Here is a 19,928-nt window from a genome sequence, read left to right as displayed (position 1 = left end):
CTGAGAGAACTGGTCTGTTTCCAAGGAAACGGCTGCAGGCGATTGGCGGGCGACGAGCACGTATGGTGGCGTGTTGTGAGAGCCATGTCACAGTCACACCTCATCGTCATCTTAGTCTTGCCACTAAAGGCTGGAGAATCTTAGAAGAGTTAGTGATTCATTTTCACTATAAGACACTTGATAATCACAGATTATTTTCAATAAGACATTCCTGCCAAGCTTAGGAATTCTATATCATAGTCGTCTGGCTTTAGTGACTTTATTTGATCAAGCCTGGACTGGCTACATATTTGGTTTCATACTGATTGAAAAATGTTTACAAAGTTATATGTGGTTTAGACTGCTATATAATAAGCAACTTAGAGACTCTAATACTTCCTGTTTATTTAAGTCCTGCTTTGTAACACACAGAGCTGTGCAAAAGTTTTAGGCGGCCAAAAAAACATATTAAACATGTATCTCTGAAGCAGGTTTGTTTTTGCAAGTAAAACATTAAATAGCTTTAAAATAAATATAAATAAACATGAATATACAGTATTTCATACCAGATAACGAGATTTTTTATACATTACTGATATTTTGGTTAGAAGTTTAAAATAAGAACAGCAGGTTTGATTCTAGAATAACCAGAATGAACCTACTTAGAAAGAAAACAAGGATTTAGCTTCCCTGGAGCCTTAACAACAGCTCAGAAGACAAAACTCATTTTCAGGTAAAACCTGCTCTTCACACCAAGAAAGACACGTTGATTAACTTGAAGCTGAAAGCTGATGCTAAAACAATTAGTGCATAGCTGTTTCATTGCAAGAAAGTATTTGCAGGTATTAACAGAGATTTTATGGGGACCATATTTGATACACCTGGTTGGATTTTTGATTTACTTTCTCTAAAAATCCCAGGTTGGCCACTGAAAGCACACAGACTTTCAGCAATAGACATTCTTCTCCATCCGTAATCTCATTTCTGTTTTTCAACACTCTTATGGGAACAAACAGGTCACATCATTCAGTCTCATCTCTCCATGGACAGAGGATGAGACAAAACAATCTTGTATGCAGCTCAACTCAGAATCTAGGACTAGAGCACACTGTGGAGATTAACCTACTGCCCAATTTCATTCCAAAATCCACTTAGTATTTATAAACAACAAAGTATGTCATTGCAGTGATGCTAATCACTACTGATAACAATAAACAGTTCCCTTAGAATTACTGGCTCCCTTGGTAAACACAATGATAACCATTTAAGACTCAGTCATGCTTATTTTTATTATATTTTTAATTTTTCTGTACTATGTACAAGGTTTTTTCACACTTCAAACAGTATTTTAGAGTTGGAATGGGGTTTTGATATAATGGATTGTAGCACAGAACACTCCTAATTTTACGTCTGTTACCGATAATTATCGATTAATTGATAAATGGTCCCAGCTTTATATAAGTTTAGATTTCTCATATTTTCAGTATAAGATTGCCCTCCACCAAGCGTGCCAATAATTCTAGAGGATGCTGTTTGGCCTAGACAGCAGGTTTTGGTCATTTCTTAAGGTGCTGAAAATGACGTGCTTATACTCGTACCTCCATGGTGTGGGTCTTCCCTGATGAAGTCTGGCCGTAGGCAAAAATGGTTCCATTATATCCTTCGAGCACATCTGAGCAGCAGAAAACAACAGTGTGAGAGAAATGAAGCCATATTTAAGCTAAGTTACTACACCATATATGAGTTACACAGTGAGCATTAAAGAAATAGTTTTATGAAAAATCTAATTTACTCAATCTTTCCCTTAATCACAGACTCGCCAATTTGGTTTGTGACACTGTATGACATACTGATAGGGCTGAAAATCCATCCTACCCACCCAGAGAGAGCGAGGCCAATCATGCTCTCTTGGACTCCCGGCTACGGATGGCTGTAGCATCACCAGGGATCGAACTCGCGATCTCCTGATGATAGGGCCAACGCTTAGACAGTTGTTTAGCCCTATATAGTGATATTTAAAAAATGGGCACATTTGTACTGGCCACTCCTTATGTTTTTAGCTCTGTGTCATAAATATACTTTTGTCCATTTTTATAGATCACAGTATGTCGTACAGTGCTAGAAATCACATAAGCAAGTGTAGCTACATGTCATGTTTTCCTGTCCTGGTTCGCTCCACCTTTGTGTGGTTTGTTAACCATCATTCCCAGCTGTTTTATGTTTTATGACGTCTGGAGTAAAAATTTGTATTATTTACCAAACTATTGCTATAATATAGAAAAGAAATGCAGCAATTTATTGTCTTCATCTGATCTTACCTTTAACAATCTGTTTAGCACAGGAGTCGTAGACCAGCTCTTGGGTTGAATTGGGAGGAAGAACTCGATCAAACACATAAGGTTTACCCTGTGAAAGCCAATAGAGATACATTAGAGAAACTGAAAGAAGTCTGTCCTACAGAAACACAAAGGCATGTTTAGGCAGCCAGTGAAATTCTATTTTTCCACATGTTTAATATTTCTCATGTAAGCTTAAACAGGAAAATAAAATATCTGCGCAAATTCTAATTCTCACTATACAAATATATAGTGATGTACAGAAGAGAAACACCCTTTATTAATTTCAAAACGTCAATTAAGTAACTAAGTACAAGTTATTAATTTTCATCTTTTTTCTGTATCAGATGAAAAAACAACACATATTTAACAAAATATTAGTCCAGTATTTATAATATTACATTTTCAGCATTTAGTGTGTCCATGCTTCGACTTTATTGCAGCTTCCATTCTTTTTGGGACACTTGCTTTCAGTTTTCCCAAAGAAATCTGCACCCACACCTCCAAAGTTCAGTCTTAGAAGTTGGTTTGACTTGAAGCAGCTTGATTTTCTCCTCTCTCTCAAAGATGAGAGCTTTAAGGGCTGTTTATCTGATGAGGACAGTTTTGGTGGTCTACCAGGCCTTGCAAGTGCTTGTTAGGAGTCTCATTTTTTCTGAATCTTTTAAACATTTTTTAAATAATAATCTCGCAAAATCCCCTATGCAAGTGTATTTTTTTATATCTAATGTCAGAAATATCTGCTGAAAACTGAATAAACAAAGGGTGGTCTCAGGCTTTTGCACAATAGAAGCCAATGGGCAGTTACTTCATTAGTACAAAAACATCAAATATCAAATTTATTGCCAGTGCTAACTGACCATATGATACAGATCAAGAAGACTGTTTTAAGAGTGCAGAAGTGCAAATCATACTTAAAAAGTGCATTTAAAGGTAATAAATTAATCCTAATAAATAAACCTCTTTATCTTTATCTGTGTACCCTTGAATAAACAGCTACATGCAGACTCTACAACACCTTCATATATGGAGGTCCTAAGAGCATTAAAGGAGTGCACCATTTTAAAGGAAAAGACGAACGGCCTTGGGTTTAACCCACCCCCAACTGTCAATCAAACTTGATTACCCCCAGAGAGCACACTACCCCCCATTCTGTTCCTTTGTTTAGGGCAAACCATTGTGGTCATCACATATCTGAACTGGCCAAGCCACATCGACTCTTACAAACAAATGCAATGAAGAGTTTTGGTTAAAAAAACACGTCATGTAATCTCTGTATTGTGCCGTAGCATGACAACACATAACAACCACACACTTCAGATTCTTGTTGTGCATCTGTTGTTCACAATCAGTAAGCAACGTGCAATTTTATTTCTCTCATTTTATAGAAATCATTTTATTAAGACAAATAAGACAAGTGTGATTAATCACAATTAACAACAAAAAATAATCATAATAACAACTTTATTTACAGAACACTTTTCATACTGCTGACAGCTCAAAATGCTTTATAGACAGGTAAGGAAGGTTAACAGCAACAGAAGAAATTAAAGTTTTTTTTTTTACTGTTTTACTGTTCGGTAACAGCAGTCCAAGTAATTAGTGTCTTAAAAGTGTTTGACAGCCCTATTATAACATCATTTAATTCGAATAGTACAGAATAACAAAAGCAAAAACGCTCGTTCAAAGGGTTACCATCATTCATTCATTCATTCATTCATTCATCTATTCCGTCATCCATTCATTTAGACAGATGTCTCATTTAAGAGCACATTCTGTAGCAACTGGTGAAATCAAGCATGTGTGTGTTGTGTTTTGGTGTAGGTGCTTTTATTTCAGAGGCTAATTGTCCGGTGGTCTCTCGCTGCTGGTGCTCGTTCAGGGAAGTGGGCTTTTCTTTACTTTTTGCTTGATTAGGCCAGTGGGGGTCAAGCCACCCCGCTGGTGCGGCCACAAAAAAAGCACTCGCTGCTGCACAGAGCTCGTCGCCACGGAAACTAAAGCCTGGCAGCTCTGATTGGCTGAGAGACAAAGCCAGGTGTACCCTGGCAAACGGGGGGAAGATGGAAACATGACTGTCTGTTAGGAGAGACATCTGTCTTTAGGTGCAGCCTCTCTCTCTCTCTCTTTCTATCTCGCCCAGGCAACAGCAGGTGTATAAATCTCTTGCATAGGTATTTTACAAAGACATCAGTGTCATCAGAGTCACTAGAATGCAAGACATCCTACACTAAAGAGAGCTCTGCCGTGCAGATGCCAAAATCCTCTGTATTGGAACATTTTGAGGATCAGACGACGGCTTTTCTTTTTAAGTCCAAGACACCTTGCACCTCATGTTTTAAAGGGGTGGATTAGGCATTTAATTGAGAGGCAGGTAAACATGAACAATTGACAAACATGAAAATATACGAACAAAATAACAAAAGAAAATTGTTCATTCATCAGGCTCAACTAATAAAGCAAGCTTTTCTTCCATGTTCAACAAGAGACTAGAAAGAAGCCGTCTTCGATATTGATTAGTCAGCTGTGGATGACATATGGTGCTCAGCAAACAAGTAGGCAGTTTTTCAACCTAAACATTGTCTCTTCTGATGGTCTCTCATTTACCATTTTTGAGGAAATCAATGCCTGTAAAACAAGCATATATTTCCGGATTGTTCACAGCTCAGCTGCATCTCGCTATACTGCCATACTGCTACTGTACTGCCAATTTTATTTTGAAATAAAATCTGTATAGTACATAATTACATTTTGCAGCCTTTAAATACAGACAATACTGAAAATCAAACTGTTGGTGTCTGAAATCTGAATAACATTGCACCCAAAACCCTAGCACCTACACTCTTTTTAATCATATATATCTATTATCTAAGTACACACTGTAGGTTTACAACTGCTAACTATAGTCTATTTAGTGATGAAAAATTTATTAGACCCCCCCTCTACACCATTCATCAGTGGAAAGGGCTCACCAAAAGACCACTGCTGACCAGATGTTTGTGTATCAACCACAGCAGCAACTAGTTGGTAGACCATTTTTAACCTAGCAATGACACTGACATGCTGAAAATGGACGACCACCTTATTAACTATTGGCAGTGGTCATGGACAAGGTAGAGGGGGCTTGCAATTTGTGCAGCAACAAATGAGCTACAGTCAGTAATTGTAAACCTACAAAGTACACCCGCATGGCAGGTGTAGCAGATAAACTGACATCTCAGTGTATAACATGGTGAGATGTCGTGGCAGTTCACAATCACAGAGTGTCAGTTATACTGCAGAGATGAGAACCTGCACAAAATAACTAAACAGTGAACCACAGGAAAGAAGAGGGGGAGAAAAAGACGTGGCTCTTTCCAAAATGTACATACTGTACTGTGAAAAGAGACCACTCTTCACTTATTTAATCTCCAGTAAAAACAGACAGTAAGTACAAGTTATTCATTTTTCAGGGGATCTTTCTGAGGGGATCAAAAACAAAGTTGATCGATTTGCATAAGGAAGGAGAAAGTCAAAGTAAAATAAATGGCAAACAAATTTCAAAATGGTCATTCACAAAGTTATTTAAGCTACAGACAAAATGAGACACGTAACAACCACCTTCAAGACCTGGCAGACCACCAATAAACAGCACTTAACACTTTCATCTGAGAGAGAGGGGAAAATCAAGCTGCTTCAGATCTGAAAACATCCACAGGTGTTTCTGTCCATCCTTCCACTGTGAGAAGACAACTCAGCGCTATGGGTCTGAAAGGATGTGTAGCTGTTCAAGAAGCTCTTACTGAGAAAAGGAGACACATTAAACAAAAAACATGCTGCTGGTGTTCCCAGAATATGGGTGTGCAATATGACGATATTTTATTATCGTTGTGATAAATTATATTACAATATGTTTTTCTGAGCATATCATGGACAATGACAGTACTAAAAGAACACTAACTAACTACATATTTCATTACAAAGTGAGCGTAATTAGGTCTGTTTAATGGGATGTAGTGCAGCACAGTTTGTGAAACACTGAATAAAAATCATTGTAGTTATAGGTTTATTCTTGTTATATTATTATTATTTTTATTATGGCTTTTTTATATGTGGCACTGTGGCATAAGTTCTATCTTGTCTGTTCCAACTTATTAAACCTCAAAAATAATAATAATAATATCGTAATGCAGATCATGTATCTTGAAAATGTCTTGAAGTATATAATATTTTTTACCATATGGTCCAGACCTCAACATCACTGAATGTGTTTGGGATTATTTGGATGGTGAGAAGCCAAAAATGCTAAACCAACTTCTGAGACTGAACTTTGGAGGTGTGGCTGCAGATTTCTTTGAGAAACTGAAAGTGAGTCTCCTGAAAAGAATGGAAGCTGTAATAAGGGTAAAGAGTGGACACAGTAAATACTAAAACATCTGATATTATATTTTGTTGTTGAGGCTTCTGTGTAGATTTCTGTTAAATAAGTTTTTCTCTGACATTGAAATATGAATAACTTGTACTTTTTTTTTTTTGACTGGAAATTAAGCAAAAAAAGGGTGGTCTCTTGTGCACAGTACTGCACATAATGCATTATTAGAGATTAATATTTTATTTAACCAAGTGAAATCTTTACAGTGGTAATAGGCCTACTCTGTGAGCGTGATTCTTTACCAGTGTCTCAATTAGCACTCTCTGCTGTAGCATTAGCAGACAATAAGCTATAATGTTAACCCATAAAAGCCTGAGTGTTTCTCTGAGTTACCTAAAGTTAACAATCCAGCACTTACATTTAACAGAAAATGATGTATAATCTGCTATGATAATGTTAAACCGTCAAAAAACAATAGTCAAAATTTTTTTACTGAAAATATCTAAATAATAAAATGAATTTTATTTTAGTTAGTTTGCAGTTTAAGGTAAATAAACAATCTGTAATTTCCACTTGTGGCTTTTCTGTGGGTTTATAAATCAAATACTGCCACACATAACAGAGTTCTGTTGTGATTGGCTGTCATGTCTTGTATCTCATTCAGAAAACAAATCAGGCTGAAACACTCCTTATAACGTCAACTTGAATGGGCGGAGCTAAACTGCTGTAGGCTGAATAGGCGGATGCATGTAATTGCACTAGTTTTCATGACATCACAAAAACAATGAATTCCAAATGGGCTGTTTTTGCCGCGTAGTTTCCATATATGGACTGTATGGACATAATTAGCACAAACTAACAGTGTTTGCATTGCATGGGCCCTTTAAAAGGCTCTGCAGCCCAAAAAAGTCTTTCTGTAAAAGTACAGACTTACAGAATGATGATCATTCTCTCTTCACCACACCATATACAGGAAGGAAGTACCTGAAGCTATGCTAAGCTACATGTTCAGCAATCTACAAAGAGCTGCTGTGAGCAAACACACTCAGCCAGGAGGGACACACATACACACATACACACACACACACACACAGACAGGCAGGCTTAAAATGGCATCTTCTTTTGGTCAATAATTGATGTGGTTTCTCTGGGGACGGTAAAGGCCTTTCCAGGCAGGCTGATGTGTTGCTGAACTCAGTGCTTCTATCCCAGTTAGACTGCACCTCGAGGCCATCAATACTTTTAAGCATACCCGCTCACTGATGGAGAAATCTGCCTTTACTTATAAAGTATAACACGTTTCTGCTGATTTATACATGATACAGCAACAAGAGGGCGTGAGGTGCGTCACACAAAATTATCCATATAAGGTAGGATTGAGTGATTTGAGGAAAATATCTAATTGCGGTTTTTCTGACCAATATTGTGACTGTGATTTAAACCACAATTCTTTTCTATAAATGAAGGTCCAGGTCTGTTGATTTGGCCAAGAAGACCAGCTTGCTGTTTCTAGCTTGAGGCTTGAACACCATGCACCAGACTGCCAGTTAGTTGCGATGGCGTTGTCACACAGACAGCACATGGGTTTTTGGCTGCTTCTGATTGGCCCAACTCATCTACTGGTGGTTCACAAGCTCTTTGTTATTACGATGAATTTCACCACTTAAAACTTGCTCAAAGAACATTGGTAAAAATTGCAACTCTTGCAATTTAAAGACTGTACTTTTAGAAACTGCGATTTTTATACAAAACCAATTAATCTTTAATATATATATATATTTAGCTGTTTTGTTAGAAGACATACAATGAATAAAAAAGAATATAAATAAAAATGCAATATCTGTATAAAGTCAACAAAAAAACTATATGATTATCTAATCAACCACACAAGGCAGACTAACCAAATATTTTTTTCCAGTTGCAAAAGCTGCATAGTGGAGTTTTTTGCGTTGATTCGTTGTCACTTTTAGGAGTATCATGGATTGTGTTACTTTAATAAATGTTTAATTAAAATCATTACTGATATGCATATAAATTTTATTATTTATGTATTAATAATATATAATAATATCATCAATGTCGGAACACAAACATCTCCATTTTTTGACATAATTTGTGTTTTTTCCATCTCCAGTAAAGTTTCCTTTTTTAGAGCTACAAGGTTTTATTCCAGCAGTGACGAAATCTATATTTTGCAGTATGTATCATTACATACAACATGTGGCAGCACACACAATTCGTCTCAGCAGAGTGAGACAGCCCAGAGCGAGACAGCACAAGTGATAAGTATGAATACATACATTTAAATGGTGCTTTTTAATGGAAAATATTCCAGTACCATGGGAATCAGCATGTATGTGAGTGTGCTCAGCACAATCATGTTCAGCAGCCTCCAAGGTAACGAATAAATATTCTGCTTAGCAGGCCAAGCATCCCTCTGCCAATCATGTCTCTGAACCCCCGCCGTGCCGTCACCACAGAAACATAAATTACTCACAAGCTGATCTGTGGCCTTGTGCCTAGAACACGTCGGTATGTGATCATGAACACAGTCCAACGGCGCATCAGAAATGGGAAAATAAATAATTTCCTTCCTGATTAACCAGTTTTCCATTCATCAACCAATGCTTACGCTTACGGACACACGGATATGAAAATTAGTGGAAATGCACATCATGACTCCACACAAAAATGGCAAGTTCCACTGACGGCTCTTTTGACAAAGCTACCGTCATGCCGTCAATCTATTACAAAAATATGTCAAGTCGAAAGTGGCTATGTTTACATGCAAAGACTTTCACCAATCTAACTGAATTCATTCTGATTAGAGATTCTAATCATAAGACTGAGGTGTTTATATGAACACTTTACTCAATGTCATGAAAATCTCAGTTTACATGCACGCAAATTACGAGCAAGGGTGGAGTACCACTAAGTGTAGACGTTACCATGGTTCATGTAAACCCACTGTCATTCATTTGCTCATATACTTGTCTGAACAGCTCAGTGTTGTGAGCTTTACAGCCATCCATCCTGCTAACTATTTTTAAAGTTTGTTTGAAGCATGAACTTTGTCTCCTCTGCAGACCATTGTCAGTTTTAAACATTATAAACCTCCATTACGATGCACATTCACACGCACAGAACGTACTTAAACTTTCCTATTGGAAATGTAATCAGATGCAGCGTTTAAGTTGCTATTATTCTTCTATTTAACACATTATTTACAAGATTACCCACATATTAATCGGATAGAAATTGTATTCGGAATGGCCTCAATGAGACTAGCCTATTCCGAATGAGGTGTATTCAATATGTTCTATTCCAACTGAGTTTTTATTCTGATTATTGCAGGCTGCATGTAAACATGGCTAGTGTCATTTACAAGAAAAACGTGGCAGACTATGCTGGACATAACTCAACAAGAATCAACAACCAGTAACCTAACAAAAGCAACAGCAAACTGGAAAGCTACAGTTTTGCAATTAAACACATTTATTTTGTGCAGTTAGCAACACAAACTAATGCAACTCATTGCGATTAACTCTTTAAATCGTTTGATAAACCTACTGATTAAAATCTGAACAGTAAACTGTAGCAGTAGAGGTGGGCAATATGATGATATTGATCATTATTGTGACACGTTACGGCACAATATGAACAATATCTGAGCACATGGAGGATATTGTCGGTACGTGAAGACAAATGACCAACTACATGTTTCGTCAAAAGGGGAGCATAATTAGCCCTAATAGTATTTAGTGCAATAGTGTATGTGAAACACTGAAAAAAAATCAATGTATTCACAGCTTTCCATAGTACTTTAAATGTGGCACTACTGGTTCTGCTTTTTCTAGCTTATCAAGTCTCAGAATAATTGAATACTGAGATGCATAACATGCACTGTAAAAATGTCTTCAAGTATCGTGATGTTATAACACCAGTGATGAAATTATATCAATGTGTGTTAATGCTTTATAAGCATTTTCATCCTGCTTTCACATTACAATGATAATACATGAACAATATTAATAATTCTGGATTCTGATATCATGAAACGACATTTTCATACCATTCCTTGCCTGCTTACCCTGCTGAAATCTGCTGTAGCAAAATGCTAGCACTGATGAAAGAGGAGGTGTTGCATTCTGGCCCCTTCCCCCTTCCTCCTTTATGATAATTAGACTACATTTGTGACACCCCCACTCCAGACATCACTAAGCCTCTAGAGGACCCCGCCAGGCTAGAACGTGACACCACAAAGAAAGGATCACCACCTAATAACGGCCATTAATGAGGCGCATTTAGTTAACCGATGGCAGTAATGTATGTACATGTATTAAAATACAGTCTGGCAGATCAAGGTATGCGAAGGCTAAGGCACTGGGACACAGGATGGGCCATGCTTGGCGGGAAGCCAAGTTGTTCTAACTGTAACAGAAATGATTACAAGCCTTGGGGACAGGATTCGGTTGTCTAATGCATGTAACGGTCAATTTTCGGATGAGCCGGGCGATTAGCATATGAATAAGATGCAGGGTGCAACAGATTTTCTGTAGAGGAAGGTGAATTTGGGGGGATTACAAACATTCCCTATTGTCAGTGTTGGGGAAGAAATAAAATAAAATAAAGCACAAGCTACTCTTCCATGGACACTGTGAGGGTACAAAAATGAGATAAATAAAGAAATAACGAGTTATAGATAATGACACAATTAACCAACATAAGCCACCTGAGGTTTGCACACACCAGATGAAGCTTTCTAAAGTTGAATAGGCTAATTAAAACCCGACTGTGATTTCAGGGGGTTAGAAAGGAGCCATTAGCTTTAATCATGCATCAACATTTGGTAAACAGTCCCTTTTAAATCATTAAAATTAGCCCTCAGAGTAGTTGGTAAGCATGCATGTCAACGTTGGTCAGTAAAATGGATCAGCATGTGGAACTGGAGCCTTCTGTGAGCTACTGTGTTTCCTATCACCGTATAAAAGAAGCTCAGGGTTGCCTTTATTACTAAAAGCACTGTGATAGTTCATGAGCGATTGTGCGCATACATTCAGAACACTTTTCACATTGCTATGGAAATGCTTATTGATCTGTTTCATCAGAGAAACAATAAAAGGCGAGGGTCCTAGGGTAACTTGGGGGGAATAAGCTTCCCCCCAGGGTGAGATCTAATAAGCTCACCCTCTATCTTCTCTCCTGATCAAATGATGGGGCCAAATTTAATCTCGGCACATTTACTCCATGCCTGCTGAACTAATTCTGAAATTTCATCACTTCATTACTGGGATTTACTGCCAGGGAAAATTTTTAGGGTTAGCTGATCTAAACGTTTTGTCACTGGATAATGTGAATCTATACATTTATATTAAGCTGTATAAGCAAAGATCTTATAAATATATGAAACATACGGGGAAGTTGTGGCCAGAGCATTTGGTTTGGTGAGGCAAAATCATTTACATTTAGCTATGAAATTTTGAATGCTACCGCCGTACTATAATAATATAATTTAAAAAAATATATATTAATCAACTAACGTTTATATGAATATCATGATAGTATAATTAAATTAATGTACATTATGTGATCAATATAATCAAAATAACTATTTAACTAATTAACAAAAAGGTATTAAGTATTTCTTTTTTATTATCATTTTAACTTTTGTCAGAGCTTATTAAATTTAGTGGAGAATCTGAGAGGCCTTAATTTAGCTTCAAAATATTTTAGTGTTGTGCTTTTACTAGTAACACAAATTTTGAAAAATGCAAAGACTAGACATGATTTCACTGCTGACTGTTTACCTTTGGTGGTAGACTGTTGATGGCAAATCAGATAATTAATTATTTTTGCTGAAAAAAATGGACAGAATTTTTAGCCAGTGGTAATTTTTAGCCAGCAGCAATGGTTATGGGGCATTCCGCCAAGAATTCAACTTTTTCAACTTTTGCCATTAGATGCAGTGATGGAATAAATATGGAAACACGGCCACTGAATGGTCAGAGCTGAAGCCCAGGCACACATGTACAAGAACACCTAAACTTAAATGAAAACACACTATTCGAAACGATAGCACGCATTCAAAAGGATAAAACCATCGCCCCAGACACCACAATCACCATGGCAACATTTATGCTGTTGCATGTCACTTTTGGCCGTGTACTGTCTCCATTTCTGCTACGTGGTAGGCATTACATACTGCGCATTTTCCAAGCCAGATACTGTCCAGCACTTAATAACACACATACAAAGAAGAAAGCACACAGAGAAAGAACAGGTGTAGCACTGTTTGAAGTCTCGCTGTACACTGGACATGCTTAGGCATGTAATATGTTCACAGTGAGTGGCACCAACACACAAACATGTTTAATCATCAGTTTTCATATAATCGCAGAGGTATGATATATGAGATATGATAAAACACAGCAAGGCCTCCTGATACCATGTGTGCCATGTTTTGTTGAAAATGGCCAAAAACAATGTGGCAGACAATTTAGAAAACATAGCCATTCTAATCTCTACTGCCACATTAATCATCATAATGATCTCAATTATTGTTTGTCAATAACAAAACAGCACAGCTGAGATTTGCCTGGCAGGGAAACTGTGGCAAAATGTGTTTCAGGAATATAATGAGCTCCAACTATACCCAATAAAACCAACTGTGCAGAAAAACAAGCTATCCAAACACCCTCCCACACAGATTAAACAAACTCATGAATGAAAATAATATATATATATATTATGAAATAGTTGCATGAATACTCATTTATGCAACTATTATATCAACAACAAGAATGGGGAAAAATTTTATTTTGACCGTGGCATAATTGTTGGCACCAGACAGGCTGTTTTGAGTATTTCACTAACTGCTGATCTCCTGGGATTTTTTTTATGCGCAACAGTCTATAGATTTTACACAGAATGGAGTAATAAATAAAAACATCCAGTGAGGGGCAGTTCTGTGAGTAGAAATGCCTTGTTGATGAGAAAGGTAAACTGTTGGACTCATTCGAGCTGACAAAGACTACGGTAACTCAGATAACCACTCTTTTGGCAGTAGACTGTCGATGGCAAACCAGACACTCCACGATTTTTGGTGAAAACAATGGACAGAATTTTTAGTAACCAACTGTGGCGAGCAGAAAAGCATCTTACAATGCACAACATGTCAAACCTTGAGGAGGATGGGCTACAACAGAAGACCACATCAGGTTCCACTTCTGTCAGCCAAGAACAGAAACTTGAGGCTGCTGTGGGCATTTTAGTCGACTAAGTCGAATAATCATTGCGCCCCTAGTGAAATGGTGCATTATCATGCTGGAAGTAGCCATTAGAAGTAAACTGTGGCCATGAAGGCATGCACACGGTCATCAGTAATACTCTTATAGGCTGTGGCATTTAGGTGATGATTGATTGGTATTAACAGGCCCAAAGTGTGCCAAGAAAACATTCCCCACACCATTATACCACCTCCACCAGCCTGGGCTGTTGGCACACTTTGGGCCTGTTAATACCATTCAATCATCACCTAAATGCCACAGCCTATTCGAGTACTACTGATGACCATGTGCATGCCTTCATGGCCACAGTTTACTTCTAATGGCTACTTCCAGCATGATAATGCACCATTTCACTAGGGGTGCAATGATTATTCCACTTAGTCGACTAAAATCGACAACCAAATTAGTTGGCAACTAATTTAGTAGTCGATTAGTTAGTGACGTCATTACACGTCTTTCTCACGCTCATTAGGAACGTTTTGACATTACCGCTCACTGGAGACTTAACAACATCGCGATGACAGCCTCAAGAACAAAATACTCAAAAGTGTGGGAGCTAAACGTATAAAAAAAAAGGTTGTCAGTTGTGCTACTTGTCAAGCCGACCTTGGGTGGCTACGGGAGCTCATCCTCCATGTTGGAGCCTCTCAAGAGGAAACTCGTCGGGCTCACTGGATGAAGAAGATTCACCTCGGTAAGATACGCCCCGTTCCAAATCGCACACTAAATAGTGTGTAAAAATAGCGCATATACCATCAGAGGTGCACTCGTTAGTGTCGGATGTGAAGTACAGAAGTGTGTGGTTTGGGACGCGGCGATAGTTGTGCTAGCGAGCTAGTTAGCTAATGTTAACGCTAAAAGCCGTCCTACTTCATGCTGTGAGCCGAGCTGTAACATTTTACTTTTCGAAATGCATTTTCCCTGGAATCGTTAATGGAGTTGGAACAGAGAACCAAGTAACTATTACTATTATTTAGAGCGACCCCCCTCACTTTCCACATAACGTTTACACTTTTAAACACTGCATCGTCATCTTAACGCCAAGGCCACCGGTGCGTTCAGATCCGGCGAACATAGGAGAGCGTTTGCAAACAGTTTTCTATTTTCCGTGAATGCTGGCCATCACTCGCTAACAGTTTAGGTAGCCGGACGAAGGGTTACAGTTGAAATGAAATGACAAAATCGTTAATTTAACTGTTCATAGAGAAGTTTGCCACAAACATTTGCTAGTTTCCCATCCGCTCTATCATACTCTATGCATACTGGTATACCGGTTATTACAAAACTCCTCAATCGGTATCCCAATATGTAATCACCAAAGTAGTACTTTATCCATATTCTGCAACCTTAATATAAATCTAAATGCTTCGGAAGGGGCTGACATGGTGCTCATGTTACAAAGCTTTTTGAATGGATTCAGTGCTAACAGAAAAAGGTGTTGGCTGACAGTGTGTTTGACGTGTCTAAACCCTCTGACTCTCCCTCACACACACACACTTACTCTGTCAGTGTGCGTTTTTAGGCAAAGGAAAGCAACATCACATATTTTTAAATCACACAAGTGGCAAAAACATCAACAAATTAGCAAATAATCAAATAATAAATGTTGACGTACAGTTTAAAAACAGGCATTGACAATCACACCTTGTTTAACTGCAGAATCCTAAATCCTAAAGGGGGATTTCAGTTACAGTACTTTACAGCGTTTAAAATAATCTGATTACCTCTGATTTAACCTTATGATTGTAATAATGCCACATTTGATCAAACAAGAGAGGTTTTATGGCTTGCAATATGCACTGTTCAGCAGGAATAAGCCTAATTCAGCAGGAAATTCACTTTGTTGGTCTTAAAATGAAATTACAGACCGTGTACTACCAGAAAACACAGGCAAGATTAGATTGAGTAATTATAGCAGAGATAATATACTTTCATTAGGGGTTAATTTTAGGCATGCATATTCAATTATCCAGTTAGGTTAATAATTTAGAGAGACTCCACCACATGTTTGGAACATAGTAGAAAAAATAAGACAAGAGGTCAAAACTGGGTCACATTCTCACATGACCAAATCTCAATAAATAATCAGTATACATGCTTCTTTGTTCATTTATAATTAATAATACCTTCCAATAGTGCTCTGTTATAACAGACAATTTGATATTAAAAGGTACACTGAGCTTTTAGAACTACAGTGTAGGAACAGATAAAAGAGAAATTACCAAAACTTATTTTCCTAAATTTACGTTCTTTGTGAAAAAGTACATGATGATACCAGATTTGTATCAGCAAATAAATCCTTTTAAAATTACTTTACCAGCATCAGACAGATGTTAAAATTGAACTGATACTTTAAATGTGGGTGTCGCAGTCATTGCACTTGGAAGAGCAGAATGTTTATGTGACGTTGGACAACTGTGTTAAAATATCGGCATTCATTTTACTGCATTTGTAATGTTACAGAAATAGATCTCTGTAACGCAAATCCAAGTGGATGTAGGCCCAATTTCTACATTTTTTAAATGTCTGCATGTACATGTTCAAAAAACAAATTTCAGTATTGGCTCAGAATTCCCATATTAAACAAGTTCCTTGTATGTTCCTTGTATTTTACTTGGTGAAATAAAGTGATTCTGGTTCTGACTCCATATTTGTGCATCCCAGGTAAAAAGCTAGCAGCAAAAAATATATCAGGGCTTTTTGTGGTATCTAAATGTGGTATTTCCAAGAATAAATATCTCTGTATACTGAAAAGTTCTTCAGAAAATGGCTTTAAAAATCACAGTTAGGGATGGCTGGCAATTGTAATTATGTACAGTGGACTAAAACCTGATGATAATCACAGCACTTCAAATTGTACTGATTCTGACAGCTGTGCACGATTAGCCTTCTGACTTTTTAAAAATTCGCACTGGAAGTAAATATCCATCTGCTACAGTCTCCCTGCAAAGCACACACGAGGACCAAGCACAGCTGTAATCTAGTTATAATCTGAAGTGTAAACAGCAGCAGGGCTAGCGTTAATTTCTACAGACATACGGATATAGGAATTCTTTGCTGATGCTGATATCTTACGTTTTTCATGTATCTATCTGCCGATGCCACTTATGATACATAATTATATATAAAAGAAACATAACATTCATTTCCAGAAGGTTGCGAATGTAGTAAAATGAATAAAACACAGATATTATCGTACAGTAACTTGTGGCCTAAGCATGAACACATCATCAAATGTTGGTTTGAAATATTGGTCAAATCTAACTATCTGCCTTTTTTTAAACAAATATCTGCCAATACGTCTATGATTATTGTCTCAACCCTATTAATGTCATATTTATTTAAACTGTAGTTGATTATTTTGTGTTATAACTGTGGTGAAATGATTTCAGTGATTATTAATGCTATATAAACATTTGTTTTAACAATACAATGAAGATAACAAAAACTAGAAAAGAGTGTAGTCACCAATATGTTTGTACTGCCTTAATCATGAACCTCCAAAGAATAATATGTCTATTCACAATGTCTATTTCAAACTGCTTGGCATTATAGCGGCGGTGCTCTTCTTCTCATCTTACATATGCACACCATTTCAAGGAGCGAACCTGTTCTACAGAAAGGAGCCCAGGTCTTTCATAATGATACAATCATAAAAACAACATATACCCCATATTACTCACACTATTTATGAATTACCATAACAAAATATTTCACACTGCAATGGGCCTAAAGCACTGTTTTAAAAAACACTAATAATTTCACATGGATAGGTTAGTCTGCATTATTGCCATAAATTATTCACGTGAACGCCTTGATTCATCTCATAGAAATGCTTATCTGGAGGATCTGAGGTTGGCCAGGAGGATCACAGCACATAATATACAATTTATTGATTTGTTTGAGGCTCTTTTAAAGCAGCTTTCCGCAATATCAATATCACAAAGGTCAATATTGCAATAATGACTAACAAAAGATATATTTTGCAGCTCTAATGCTTTTACACATCTAAATTTAGTATGTTTCATTAATTTGCTGTATATCTCTCTCATTCTGTAGGATATCCAGAGCTTTGTAAATGCTTTGACTATGTGTCGCTGAGCTCTGCAAACACAGTCCACATAAATCCCCCACTCTTAGAAAAGATGGTTCTTCAAGGGCTCGTTCGTAAAGGAAATGGTTATATTTAGAACCATGAGTACTATACAGAACCTCGTTGAAAATGTTTCTACATAGAATAGGGTTCTTCTATTGTTATGATGTCACGCTTGTAACAATAGAAGAACGCTTTTTGGTGCTATACAGAAACATTTTCAAAAATGTTCCATATAGAACCATATACAACACATTCTCCATCTATCTGAAGAACGATTTCACCATGCTATGAACTATTAAAGCACGAAATGGTTCTAGGGTTAAGGGTTTCTAAACAGAACTATTGCCTTTATTAAATTGAAGAGCCATCTTTTTTAAGAGAGTACAGAAAAAAAACACAGGCTATTGTGTGAATGACAAAGCATTGGTGGAGCCCAGAGAAGACATCGACAGCTCTTTCACTGAACTGCTTGGACAATATATGACAATCTGCTGACAGAAAGTCAACACTGAAAGCCCCACTGAGATTTTTAAACCCGTCTTGAGCTTTGTGAGAACGACAACAAAAGAAAACAATAAAAAAAATTATTTGGCTGAACAAAAAGGCAAAATCTAAAAAAAGGTCAATTCTACTGTTTCCAATACATCAAAATGACCAGCACATGTGTATAATCTGTAATGAATGTGGGCATTCTTGGCTTAATGTTACAGTCAGAGCAATAAAGGATAATAATACTAATAATAATCATAATAATAATAGTAGTAGTAATATTAGTAGTATCATTATTTATTAAAAAAAATTCATAATAATCCGTTACAATAATAATTTTTACATTTTCAGTTTCCAATAAATCAAAATGAACAGACTTGCAGGATGTAATCTGTAATAAATGTGGGCAATCTTAGCTTAGCATCTCAGTCAGAGCAATACATAAAAATACTAGGAATACTTTTACCAGTAGCAGCAGAAACAATAATAATAATAATAATAATAATCTGTTGTTTAAGGGTCATTCAAAGTTCACCTGAGGGTTACGAACGTTGTCAACATGTAATATCAATGCCAAACTTGCCACATTAGATAAGTGATGTCTTTTTATATATTTTTGAGACAGAAAACGGAGGATTATCTTAGACTGACAGCAAAACAAGATTTATATTTAACGTTAGTTCCCATTTAGTCAGATAAACACACGAGGCTGAAATGTAGCTTCCTATTTGAATTTCCCCGGTCCACCTTAAATAGTGCAGTTATTACTATACAGCCTGAAGCGCCAGAATGGAACTGCTGCACCATTTAAGGTGGGACGGGAAAATTCAAACACAAGAAGCGGGCTAATAAGAAGCTCACTTCAGCTTCAGTGATAAACATGAGGTGACGTTCACTCACCGAGACCACCACCGTGTCCTCCCCTTTAAATTTGGGTATAAATTTGTCTCCTCTGCTGATTTCCGACTCGTTCAGTGGCCTGAAGCGGCACATCACCTTCACACCGCACTCAGCCGCGTCCACCATGGCCAAACCACGCTGGAAAAACAGTTAATATCCAGAAAAAGTTGAAAAACTTGACCGAGAGAAAACGACTCAGCCGCGGAGCTCCATTTAGACCTCGTTGTTTTCGTTCTTCTTGTTGTTTGGTGCTAATTCACCTTCTGAAATTCAGCTGTTTACCTTTCCTATCTAAAATAGACGTGTTTAAAAAGATGTATGAGAGTTGAAACAAAGAAAGGGCGATGTGACACTGTCTGAATCTAAAAATGCCGTTTAACCGTCTCTCCGTCCGCTGTCAGGCGCACTGAGGTGAAGAGTGGAGACTGCAGTCGCTGCATCACCCTTCTAAGCAGCATCAGTGCCAAATGCGGTGGGATTTTCTCCTATTG

The 19,928-nt window shown here is 37.3% G+C and overlaps 1 protein-coding gene across 1 annotated transcript in view; it reads right to left on the bottom strand.

Annotated features, from left to right (window-relative positions):
• kif5c (kinesin family member 5C) overlaps positions 1-19,644 on the bottom strand; it is a 51,780-nt gene extending 32,136 nt beyond the window's left edge. Inside the window, exons 1-3 of the mRNA XM_036574958.1 lie at positions 19,438-19,644; positions 2,298-2,385; positions 1,578-1,651 (exon numbers count right to left, since the gene is read on the bottom strand). Of these exons, the coding sequence (XP_036430851.1) occupies positions 1,578-1,651; positions 2,298-2,385; positions 19,438-19,563 (288 nt within the window). The 5' untranslated portion in view covers positions 19,564-19,644. The remainder of the gene's footprint in view (positions 1-1,577; positions 1,652-2,297; positions 2,386-19,437) is intronic.
• Positions 19,645-19,928: the final 284 nt, after the last annotated feature.

This window comes from Colossoma macropomum, unplaced genomic scaffold (genome assembly GCF_904425465.1).
Source record: "Colossoma macropomum unplaced genomic scaffold, Colossoma_macropomum, whole genome shotgun sequence".
In the NCBI taxonomy this organism is placed as follows: domain Eukaryota; kingdom Metazoa; phylum Chordata; class Actinopteri; order Characiformes; family Serrasalmidae; genus Colossoma; species Colossoma macropomum.
This window is presented reverse-complemented; position numbering and strand designations above follow the sequence as displayed.